General features: G+C 42.9%; 1 protein-coding gene across 1 annotated transcript in view; it reads right to left on the bottom strand.

Annotated features, from left to right (window-relative positions):
* Positions 1-13,064, bottom strand: part of UST (uronyl 2-sulfotransferase) — a 240,870-nt gene that overhangs the window by 33,431 nt on the left and 194,375 nt on the right. Inside the window, exon 7 of the mRNA XM_084890154.1 lies at positions 12,423-12,580. Within this exon, the coding sequence (XP_084746280.1) occupies positions 12,423-12,580 (158 nt within the window). The remainder of the gene's footprint in view (positions 1-12,422; positions 12,581-13,064) is intronic.

Genomic DNA, 13,064 nt, shown 5'->3' with positions numbered 1-13,064 from the left:
GCTCAGCCCTTTTAACCAGCTCTCTAGCACCTCACCCTCAGAGATAAATTCGGACAAAGATTGCCAGAGGAAAGTCTTTGGACTGAAAAGAGGCCCAAGCCAACCAAAAGTAAAGAGGATCCTGGACTAGTTAGAGATAACAAAGGGGATGAATAAAAAACTTTCTTTTAAGAAAAAAAAAACCTCTGTCATTTTTAGAGATTTAAGGTGGTATTGCATTTAATAAATTAAAACAAGATGTTATGTAAAAAAAAAATATTTAAAAGGAGTTCTTGGAAAAGAAAAAAATTCAACAGGATGATAGGAATACAAACAGGAACTCTTCAAGAGATTAAAAAAAAAAGACATGAACATTAGAGAAGAGAGGAAAAAAATAATAAAGCACATAGAAAGGATGAACCTATGGCTTAAAATCTGATCAGCAGCATTCCAGAAATGAAACAGAGAAAAGGGTGGTGATAAAATCTCAAAAGAAATAAGACAAGAAAAATTCTCAGAAATTAAAAGAATGTACATTTCAAGCTTGAGAAGTATCTACTGCATAGTCAGCACACTGATAATATTGTTAAAAATTTCATGAAAGGAATAAATGGAAGACCCCGGGAGAAAGAGAGAGAACACGAGGAAGTCAGAGAAAAAGAAGTGGAAAGCGGAACGCGTGTGTGAAGGAACCTGCACCAGCCAAAATGGCCATTCAACACGAGAGTTAGGGTTCTCCACACATTCGGTGATTCAGAGAATTCACCCCCTCCCGTGCACCTTTGATCAGAAAGCAACTTGGGAATATCCTGGAATAAAACGAGTTAATAAATCAAGAAACAGGATCCATGGGATTCAAGAGACCACAGAGCTGTGCCCAAGGGAAGCTGCCAAGGAGGATCTGAGTAATTGAAACAGGAAGGCCGAGCTCTGGTGGAGCAGGGGCGTGGTCCTGGGAGGCGGGTCAGTGGAATGGATCTACTTATCTAATAATAATACTAAAAGGAACATCAAAAGTGATATGTGTACCACAGAACTAATGGCACATACGAAAATTTTGAGTTATAAATAAATCTAAGCAAATGAAAAAACAAAACCAAAAACAAAACAAAACAAAAAAAACCAAACACCCCAAGGCAGTAATTAATTCCAGGGAAAACAACAAATTATTCAAGAAATGAAACAAGATGACAGCATGCTATTTGGATCGGTGACAAACAAATGTATATAATCACAGTCATACAAACAGGGACTGAGCAACTGAAACACGGTCACTGCCACAGAAGGACGAGTGGGAGGGCGAGGTGGGGAGGGAGGAAGTAGAGGTAAGGGTGAGGGCATCAGAGAACTAAAGACAATGCCCAAAGAAACGAGTGGAGAAACAGCAGCCTGTGCACAGCAGCTATAAATAGCGTGGTGGTTATCGGCAGAAACCGCCCGCTGTGCTGAGAGCGGCCGCCTCTGCACACACAGACTCCGCGGTGGGGAGGGCTGCAGGGGGAAGCCGCTGCTTTTCATTAGGAGGCTCCCAGTGCTGTTTGATTTTTAATTATATGCACACGTTACTTTCATACATAAATATAGTTAGAAAAGAGGCAGGTCAAATTCTAGGAACACATGTTGCGAAAAACAGCTTTGGTGGTGCCTGGCTCTGGCAAGGCAGCAGCAGTACCTAGAAGCACATGGTAAAAACTGGAGGGGTGTGGGGGTGGAGGGTGGGGTCAAGGCTTTCCTGTCCGAGTATCAGAAACAAGCAAAACCCTCCGGCTCTGCTCTGTGGGGTTTGTGCACAGTGAAATGCATGCGTTGAATATAGCCCACGAGGAACCACAAAACCAGCCCCGCTCTGTGCACAGGTGCGCCTGCAGCGTGCCGCTGTGTTCTGTCACGGCCTGGTGCCGTTTGCAAGCAAGATGTGACTCTATCCTATGCCGATAAAATGTCCGAAAAAATACAGTCGGGGAAATGCTATTTTTTAATTTGAAAAAGATTTAGGCGAACAAAAATAGAAGCTTCCGTGGTAAAATGTTGAGTCATGCAAAATGGGTAAGGATTGGGTTTCACCAGCTGGGGGTGAATTTATAAGCAAAGAATGTCAGCGAGGCAAGGCCATGCGCCAAGGGCGGAGAGACAGTCCTGGGATTCTCTGCCTACTGCTCTGTCCACATCGCCACATGAATCCCTGGGCGGACAGGGCCCGTGGGCATGAGAGAGCAGGGAGACCACAGGGTCTCCTATGAAGTTCACCCCTCACCTCTGGGGGCAGGTCTCTCTTTCATCTTCCCTGGCCAGCCTTTAGAAGCATTTCAGCTTTGTAGCCGTTTATGAGGAAAGTCCAGAAATTGAACATTGTGGTGACTAATTTCACCCTCAGTAATGTTCTTACTCAGGGCAAAGCATATTACTGCCGAGCTCAACTAAAAACTGCTCAGAGTAGAAGTGATTCAATTCCGAAGAAGCAAAAAAAAAAAAAAAAAAAAAAAAACCACCTCTACACACAGATCTTAGGAGCCAGGTTTTTGTCTGGAGAAATGAATCATAAGAGAAAAGTGTACACCCCCGTGCCTGGCCACACCATGGGGGGCATCTGGGGCTCCCCAGAGGATGAGGGATGGGACCTAGAATGGATCAATTTCCCAGGATGCAAGGGGTGGGAGGTGGGGGCTAGGGGAAACTTCTGGAATGGTGATCCCAAGGGCCCCCAGCAAAGGAGGCTGGGAAGAACAGAGCCAGTGTTAGGGGCACAGCCAGTTCACACTTGGGTCAAGGAGTGACTGGTAACAGAAGGGAAGTCCTTGCGGGTGGGCAAAGGGAGCTAATCTAGGCGGTGGGATAGGGCAGTTGTTGGTATCTGAAGACATGTAGTGGGATGCTCAGTGGGACAGTGCAATGCCCACTGGAACAAATGGGTGCCCCAGGCTGGATCTCAGGTGAGGAGACTGGGAAAAGAGCAAGGAGGAACCCAGCACAGGGACCTGGGAACCTGGCAGTATCCCCAATGCACTGTTGGGAAGTGTGGGATCCTTGGGTGGTGGTCAGGCTTGGCGGAGGGTAGGGAAATGGGGGTGGTGGTGACACATGGCCCTCTGGCAACTGTGGTTTGGCCACTGCTTCTGGGCTTGGCATGTGACTCAGTTCCAGGTTGTACCACATAGGGCGCTGAGGCTGCTGATACTGTTCCTATCTTGGGCAGGGCTGCCTTAGCAGGAGGGTGACTGGGCTGGGGGAATTGGGGTACCCAGCCCCCTCAGGCAGTGTTAGCAGGCCTAAACAGGCAGTCAGACATCCCCCAGGAGGTTCCGGATTGGAGAGAGTGCAGGCTGGGCTAGGGGACCCACTCCCTTCCCCCCCCCCCCCCCCCCCGCCCCAGTGCACAAATTCCATGCACCGGGCCTCTAGTTTTTAATAAAATGAATAATTATAGTTGAAATGAGTCAAAAGTACATATATATATTTGTGCAAGCTGAATGCAGCTCTCAGTCTGAGGCTGTAGATGTTGCATCAAGAAAGTATTCCCCCAAAAGCCTTAAGTGTTTAGGAATTAATTTAAATGAATGTTTACATTATATGTTAATTTTAACTGTTTACTAAAATAGTTATATGTGTTCAGTTTTCATTTCTAGACACTATTATAGAAGTCTAGCAATACTGCTCCCTACCACTTCCCAGCCCTCACCAGAAAGGAATCAGATGCTGTCAAATGGATCCATTTTCAAAATTATTTTCTTCCATATGTATTCTGACACACTGGCTTAAAATAATACCTTAATGATTTATCATGGCTTCTGAACTCACATTCTTTTGTGAAAAGGAAAATTCATATAAGTGTTGGTGAGGATGTAAAGAAAAGGGAACCTCTGTGCACTGTTAGTGGGAATGCAGGTTGGTGCAGCCACTAAGGAAACAGTATGGAGGTTCCTCAAAAAATAAAAAATGGAACTGCCTTAGGACCCAGCAGTTCCACATTTGGGTATATATATTCAAAGAAACCCAAAACACTAATATATGCACCCCTATGTTCACTACAGTGTTATTTACAAAGGCCAAGATATGGAAGCAACCCAGTGCCCATTGATAAATAAGTGGATAAAAAAAGCAGTGATATATATATATATATATATATATATATATATATATATATATAGGAATATTACTTGGCCATAAAAATGACATCTTACCATTTGTGAGATGGATGGACCTAGAGGTTATTATGCTAGAGGGTATTAAGGCAGGCAGAGAAAGACAAATACTATATGAAGGGATTAAGAACTACAAATTGGTAGTTATAAAACAGTCATGGGATGTAAAGTTCAGCATAGGGTATATAGGCAATAATATTATAATAACTACTAGAGACCTGGTGCATGGATTCATGTACCAGTAGGGCTCCTCAGCCTGGCCTGCACCCTCTCACAATCCGGAACCCCTGGGGGATGTGGTAGTGCATGAAGCAGCAGGCAGCTGGGGAGGAGCCTGACCCCAGGAGGGAGGCCATGTCATTTCCATTCAGTGCAGCGGAGGCGGGAGAGGCTCACGCCACCACAGCTGCGCCTGCCAACCATGAGCCTGGCGTCTGACACCATATATATATATGTATATATATGTATATATATACACACATATATATATTACATATATGTGTATATTTATATGTATATATGTGTATATATATATATGAATAGTGTCAGGTGGGTACTTGAAATATTGGGGGGATCACTTTGTAAAAGCATATGATTGTCTAACCAGTATGCTATACACCTGAAACCAATACAAAATATTGAATATGAATTGCAATTACAGAAATTTAAAAATAATCTATAAAGTTTTATTTTAAGCACTTACCTTCTACTGTAATATGCACTATAAGGGTTTAATACCCAATAACCTTTGAGTTAGTGATTATGAAGAATCGTGAGAGAGTCACAGTTGATGGTGTTTGTGGTAGCACTGGGGCAGAAGCTTGAGTGTCTATGGTTGCTTAGGACTTGGTAACTGTGGGCAAACTAGTTGTTCAACCTCTTTGAATCTCATCTTCCTTGCTTAGAAAAACGAGACAAAAGTTATTTGTCTTTCTCACCTTCAGAGGATTCGTGTAAAAAATAAGATCCAGCATCTAAAGTGCTTTAAAAACTGTAAATATCTATGCAAATTATTATTAATTAGGAACTATTAATACATTTGAGACTATTTACTCAGATATGATTGCTATGTATTAAGAAGTTTAGCTGTTAGAGTGAATGGATGCACACACACACACACACACACAACACACACACACAAACACATCAATGTGATTAGATTTTGGCCTAGCACATGACTGCTGAAAAACAAATCTTTATGAAGATTATTGACCAATAGCAGACTGGTCTAGAATATAGATCTATTTTTGGAAATGATAATTGAGTTCTTTAAACAACTTCATTGGTGTCTGTAAATGTGTATAGTATGAATTTCTCCCCACCAAAGGTTGTACTCTGCCAGGTTCCAGAGTGTTTTTAAGTTTTGATGCAGCACAAAAGCAATAGGAAGTAGGAAATAAACATGGACATGAAAGTTGAAAGACAGCATCGGTTTAATCCAGCGGTTGTAGAATGACGGGTTGCTTTTATAAAATCAGAGTAGATGGTATGCAGTAGTCTGCCCTTATCTGTGGTTTCCCTTTTTATGGATTCAGGGTCAACCAGGGTCTGAAAATATTAAATGGAAAACTCTAGAAAGAAACAATTCATAAGTTTCAAATTGTGCGCTGTTCTGCTTAGCATGATGGAATCTTCTCGATCCAGCCCAGGCCATGAATGACCCCTTTGTCCAGAATGTGTATTCCTGTACACACCATTCACCCGTTAGTCACTTAGTAACCATCTGGGTTAGCAGATATACGTGTGTTCACGTCAGTCTTATTGTATTAATGGCCCCAGAGCTCAAGAGTAGTGATGCTGGCAATGCAGATATGCCAAAGAGAAGCCATTACATGCTTTCTTAGTGAAAAAGTGAGTCCAGTAAATATTCTTAGAAGGAGAGAGAAATAGAACAACATTCACATAACTTTCATTAAAGTTTATTGTTATAATCATTCTATTTTTAGTTTTTGTTACTCTCCTACTGTGCCTAATTTAGAAATTAAACTTTGCCATAGGAAAGTATGTAGAGAGAAAAAAGCATAGTATATAGAGTTCAGTACTAGCTATTGTTTCAGGCATCCACTGGCTGTCTTGAAGATATACTCTATGGATAAAGGGAAACAATATATATATTTCTTTAACCCACAGAAAGTTTTTTCATTATAAAACTCTATCCCTACTCCCCTCCAATTTGGACTATTGCAATCAATTGCACTTGGAATCCTTTGATATTCAGGATCCCATTTTTAGGCCCCAAATGGAGCCTAACTGTACATCTGTGTTCAAGCCTTATGTAAACTCCAGTCTACAGATGCAACAAACTATTAGGAAACCACAGGCACTTCCTTGAGAAAGTGGAGAGACATCGCCACCTGCTGTACAGTTGAATCCATTAACAGCATTCTGAGGGAAGTAATTCTGCCCATGGAATACGAACTGAAGTTTATTTAAAGAACTGAATCTTAGGATCTTACTTAAAATAAAAACTCCATAACATATTTGGACACCTATCCTACATTATATATAGCAGTCTAAAAACTTCAACACTCAGCACAAGTTAATGGTAACTGACCCCAATCACATCTCAGCATTTAATGTTGAAATCTTAACCCCCTGAAATTTCTGATACGAGTCCAGGCATAAAGACAGATGATTTAAAAAACAAACAAACAAGAAAACAGTGGCTAGATGTGGTGTGCTTTTCAAGCCCCTGAGAGTGTCACTGTAGTAATAGTGGCAGTCAACTTATCCCCCATGATTGTCTGAGGGACAAGGGATTGGCCAGAAAATAGCTGTCCCCTTACCTTAAATCAGAAATACTGTTTCCTAACGGCATGAAATGTCATAGTCATAGCATCTCTCACTGGTGAAATAAGTCAAGCAACTCTCCTCTCCTCTCCTCTCCTCTCCTCTCCTCTCCTCTCCTCTCCTCTCCTCTCCTCTCCTCTCCTCTCCTCTCCTCTCCTCTCCTCTCCCCTCCCCTCCCCTCCCCTCCCCTCCCCTCCCCTCCCCTCCCCTCCCCTCCCCTCCCCTCCCCTCCCCTCCCCTCCCCTCCCCTCCCCTCCCCTCTCCCCTCCCCTCCCCTCCCCTCCCCTCCCCTCCCCTCCCCTCCCCTCCCCTCCCCTCCCCTCCCCTCTCCCCTCCCCTCCCCTCCCCTCCCCTCCCCTCCCCTCCCCTCTCTCAAATGTACAAGTTAGAAAGAGATCCTGATGTCCTAGTTTCTCACAGTCACAGGGCCTATCTCTCCCCCTTGATGTGACTGGCAGACCAATAGGTAATTATTGAATCCTTATCATATGCGAAGTTCTGGGTTAAGGGGTTCACATGGATTTGGTCAGGTACATCTCCCAACAACCCTGTGAAGTTGACAGTATTGTTTATGTGTATTATACAGGTGGTGAAATAGACTTAGAGGGCTTATAGCTTGCCTCTGATTATACAGGTGCCGAGTGAAGGAAAAGCTGTAGCACCTAGGTGTGGACTTGAGAGTCTGTGCTCTAATCATTCCGATATCCCGTCTTCTTGACAAAAATGCATAAGGTATATAGAGAAAGGGCTGGCTATTGTGACCAGAGATTTTGAATTGGGATCCCTGTCTTGATCACTTGTCACAGGGAGAAACCGGTTCTGAAGGAATAACTCTCCGGCCAGGACGTGTCGTCCTCTAGGTGGCGATAGTCTCCATAACTAAACCTGGAAATTAACAAGTAAGGCAATGGGGAGTGTTCAAAGCTGTGTGGTGTTTTGTTTTTTTTGGGTGGTGGGGCGAGCACCCTATAATTGTGCTAAAAATGAAAGGTAGAAAAGCAACCTTAAGACATTCTATGTGACACTCTAGTGTTTTAATAATACAAACCTTAGAGATCATCCGCCCAAAACTACACTTGCTCAGGGTCATATGGGCAGAACCCGTAGCAAAAAGAGGATTAGAAGCCTCTTCTAACTCCCAGCTCACTGCAATTTTCTTAAAGGAGAACTGTTCTTTATGATACACAGGCCAAGATTTAATCACGTAGGGTTTTTTCGTAACTTACTAAGATTTTTATTAATTGTTGAGAACCTGTATTTTTCCTATGGAATACCTTATTAAAATTTCTCTTCCACATATTTGCTATTATTTTTTTTCAATGTCTTCGATTTAAATGCTGCAAAGCAAATTAATTCAGAGAGCACACTATTATACTCCTAATGGGAGGTCTGAGTATCATTCATGCTGAGTAAGAGATAATATTTAAATTTGTACCCTATCATCATTGTTTATAAAAATATTTAAGTAAAAATATTTTAAAAAGAAAACGTCCACTTTATGAATGAACTAAAGTGGTCAAAATTAGCCATTTGTTTGGAATTACACATTTTTCTTCTGTAATAGTTGGTGGCCAAATTTTCAGAGTAGCTCACAAAAAAAAAAAGTCTAGTAAGTCCCTGCTATGGCTCCAATGTTGACATTTGAAATGAAAATGGGCTGAGAATGAATATTAATGTAATGCTACGAATGGAAAATAATGGGTTAATATTAGGTCATATAGTTCCATGTCTGGATGCTAGAGGGCAATATTGAACCATAACAGCTCAGTTATTTGCCAAGTCAAAGGTTTATACGAGGGACGTTTACATAATGACTGCTCCTATCACAAATATTCACATGCTCTCTGTCTTCAATGTGTTTATTTATTTTGACCTTTAACACCACTGTGATTTTAGCTCCAAAGGAAATGATGACTAAGAAAAATATTGATAGCTTACAGTGTGTCCGTTTTTAAGATCTGAGGAGGAAAAATATATATGAACTCATTAACACTCATGGCTCAGAAATAGGAGTTCTGCCTCTTTCACATTTTGGTGGTTGACTATGGATCAGTCTCTCAAATTCTTTGGGCTGGCTTCAGTTTCTCCTTTTTAAAGAGCCATAAGCAAATATAACCAAGCTTAATCAATTAGAAATAAGACTGTATCACTCCTATCCAGTCAATCTGTGTGGGCCTCGGTTCTCCCTAATTCAGACTGATGCCCAGGTGGGGTGGAGTTCACTGAGCACTCACCCAAGACACTTGCAGCAATATCAGCAACTTCTCCCGGATGGTATGAAACACCCGAGCGTATTCTCTTCGTTACCCTCAGGCTAAAACTTTCACTTTCATTTCACCTTGAGTATTTACTCTCATAAACTGATATATTCCAACCAGGTCTCCACAAAATGCAACCTAACTATAAAATAACTCGAACAAAAATTTTCTAAAAATTAAGTTTCTCGAATACATACGTTCGGTAGGAAACAAATGTACTTGTCAGCATACCTGCCTACAAGAAATAAAGAATGGAAGGCCGACAGGCAAGCTGCTATTTAAAGGAGAAGTTATCAGCTTCTTTAAAGGGCGGGTATTGGAACAAGTCATACGGATTGGAAAGAATTAATGAAAATCATTCTAATCCGGAGTAAGTGACAACCCAGTTGAATGACAGACATCACTTTTTTTCACCAGCTCCCTGAAGAGTCATTGCTATTTATGCGTTTTCTTAGCAACGAGTCTGGTATAAATATTTTTTCATGTTGCTGGAAGGGGATTACTAAAAATCAGAGCACACCTGCATTTTTTTTAAAAATAACAGGAAATACACCAAAGAAGAACGGTGGGGGGCTGGGCGGGAAGTGTTTGCATCTTAGTCCAAGTCCACGGGCAGGTAATCTACAAGGATTTAAAGGCCACGAGGTTCCTCAATGTTTTACCTTCTAGTTTTCCTTCCCTTTGTTCCCTAGATAACTCAGTTATAAAATTCTTTCATAAAGGGCCAGAGCAATGATTTGAGTGTGCCAAAATCTGGTTTTAGACTACAAATGCACCAAGGCCTCACTGTGGCTCTTCTTTTAACTGATTTGACACCAACTCTCTGGGGTGCGGCCACGAGAAAGCAATGCAGGCACTTAGTCTTTGCAGAACTAAAACATATTGCGAAGCTGGCCAGGAGGGCATGTTCATCTGTTGCTCTGTCCCTCTGGGATGTGGAGAGTCCTTGGGACAGAGCAACTATGGAGCTGCATGGCCTTCAAAGCCAGCAGAGAAAAACCTCCTAGGATGTCATCAGAACAGGAAACGGTGAACATTGCTGAAGAATTGCTCAGAGGTTCATTTGTTATGTACATGACATATGGCCAGCTGAAGAATGATTCTGAGGTGACATTCAAAATATTGAACAACCAGAATCCAGGTACCGAATTCAAGCCGGAATCCTGAAGACCCTCTCATTACTTCATTGTTTGGGGAGAGGGGGGTGTAAGTGCACCTGCAGGCGGGTGCAGAAGGCAGTAGAGATGTGTTCCACTATTTTAACCAGCAGTACAGCTGAACTGTGTCAACTGGGTGTGTGCTGGCCCTGGGTTCATAGAAACCTCTTATCCACTACACAGGGGACCAGATGTCCCTTATTCCCTCTCGGAGGGCACCTCAGAGTATTAATATACTGCTATCCCAGACTCAAAGGGGGAAAAGCTTTAATTTATAGGTGGAAAGATTGTGGCTGAAGGCAAACAGACTAACGGTAATTCAATTTTCAGAAATACGTTCTCCTTTAATTAACATGCCTACAGTCATGGGACCACAGCCCACAGTTTCTGAGAAGTCATGCATTTAAATGAAGCAAACAGTTGGGAAGTCAAGATGCTATAACCTGACAACAGCAGTAAAGTGGGCTCTTTGGGGCAAGCCTTTTGTTGTGTATTTGTGCATAAGAAGAACAAAGATAAAAATGCCTTCACCTCAGTCCTCAGGCCCACACCGCTAATGTTGACCTTCGATGTGTTGAGTGTGGCATCTGGGATCGGAATTAGTATTGGTTCTTGATCCCGGATTGATGACATGTGAAGTGGGCTCACTGATACCCTGATATTCTTCCCAGATGCTGGGACAAGATTGTATTCATATCATTTGATGACTAGGTGTCTCCGGATTCAGTCAGTCTTTTATCTCATTCTATGTTTCATACACACACACACACACACACACACACACACACACGTGCAACGTGCATGCTTTTATGCTATACACAAGATCAAGCCAAAGAGGTAAAATAACAAAGAACAATATAAACCTTTTTTCATCAAAAGAGTCTCATTTAAGGTAAGATCACACTTTGCATAAAGACCAGAGCATCTCTTGTCTTACAGAACTAAAAACTGACCACATTAGGTTTCTTAAACTCTTTAAATTGTCCATTGTTAAAAGGACAAAGGAAGACCTAGTTTCCCAAACCAACTCTTTAGGGTTTATTATGCATCTGCTTTCTCAAACCACATTTCCTGCTGAGGAGACACAGGCAGGCACACCTTGGGGTTGTCGGTCATGGCCCTGCTTCTAGGTACGTGGGAATTTATCTCTGGATGAGAGAGCTGGGAGACTGAGCTGGCATCCCCAGCCATCTTCCTCCAGCACTACACTGGGGGTGGGAGGGCACCTTATAGGACAGAATCCAGGGCTCCTCCAGGCAAAGACCAGTTTACCAGGGCCTGGGTACCTGCCAAGGATGCAGGTGGGGTGTGAGGCCGCTGCCTGGCTGTGGAATGAGGCAGCTGGCTCTGTTTGGAGGGCCTTTTGGCTGCTCCTCACTTCTCCAAGGCAGAATGCTGCCTCCCGTTTCAGATGACAGAACGAAACGATAAACAGATGAGTGAGTAAACATGCAAGGCTTAGGAGAACAGGAAGGAAACAAACAATCTCGTTTGTCTTTCCTCTCAGAATAAAATAATAATGACAGAAGTGAATGGATTTCTGAAAGTAATTGTGTTTATCGTGATACTGTGGGCATCCTGCGTAATTGCTTTGCTGCGTTCTCTTTCTTGCTTCTATCTGGAAACCCCCGCATTCGCCAGGATAAAATCATAATTGTATTTTCAATTTGCTGCTCTATCTATTCTATTTGCCGGGATTCTGTTCGCCAGAGTGCTTTTGTCAACGGGAAACAGAGCCAGAGCTTCATTGCACGATGGTCCCTTCACCGCCCCATGTTTCCATCAATGGACCACAGACACGCAAAACCTACATATTTGTTCACCCAGCAACACGCTCATCAGCAGCAAAGCTGATGGACATGGTGCCAATTTCCCGCTCCAAAGGCAGGAAACCTGGACCATCAGCCTTGAAAACGTGGCAAGTTTATGTTTGGACCCGAGGCTCAAGGTTTGGGCTTTTGTGTCTGATGGCTCTAGCCTTGCTTTGTGAGCCAGGGGGGCTTACCTTCCTTAACAAAAGAGATGACATCGCTCTTTTATTCCCAGAGTCCTTTTCAAGGTGACTAATGCTAGAAACGGTAGCACTTGTATACACTCACCTGGGTCTTTGTAGATGCTGAGCACACCCTTGAAGTAATGAGGTAAAAATCTCTCCAGTAACAGCAGCACGTCTTCCAGCTCTTCAAGGATCCCCACAAGCAGGAAGTTTTCATTCACGTTCAGTTTTGCTCTTTCCAGGGCCCACTCACCAGGCTCCCTTTAAGGACAGAACAATCGTTTTCAAACCAGACATTCATTTCTGAGATGCAGCAACAACACGCTGAGAGGGTATCTCTTTACCCGCCCGCCCTCCTTTGCATAAGCCCACATCCCATTCCTTCAAGGACCAGCCCTGATGTAGGCACCTCCAGCAGCATGCCCTGCTCCTTGCTGCTGGCACACTTGCCCTTGCTCCCAACATGTTCTCACTGCTATCCCTCTCACCAGCGGCTAACACCTAGCTCAGGGGCTCAAACTTTGTTGGAAGAAGGCTACCGGCACAGGGAGTTAGGTCCTAGCCCTAAGACACATTGACCAAGGGGTGATTAGAATGGCTTTTTGATATGAGGACCAAACAGGACCAATGAAATAAGGATAAAAGTTTTGAAACGTGAAACTCATTGACATAGCATTTCTGTAGGATTCAGAATAGGGGTCGGGCCATGTCTGCTAATCATTTTATTTTTTAAAAAGAGTTTAAG

This window comes from Pipistrellus hanaki (assembly GCF_964339955.1).
Source record: "Pipistrellus hanaki genome assembly, chromosome: 7".
Lineage (NCBI taxonomy): Eukaryota > Metazoa > Chordata > Mammalia > Chiroptera > Vespertilionidae > Pipistrellus > Pipistrellus hanaki.
Note: the sequence above shows the minus strand (reverse complement) of the source record. Positions and strands in the feature narration are given on the sequence as shown.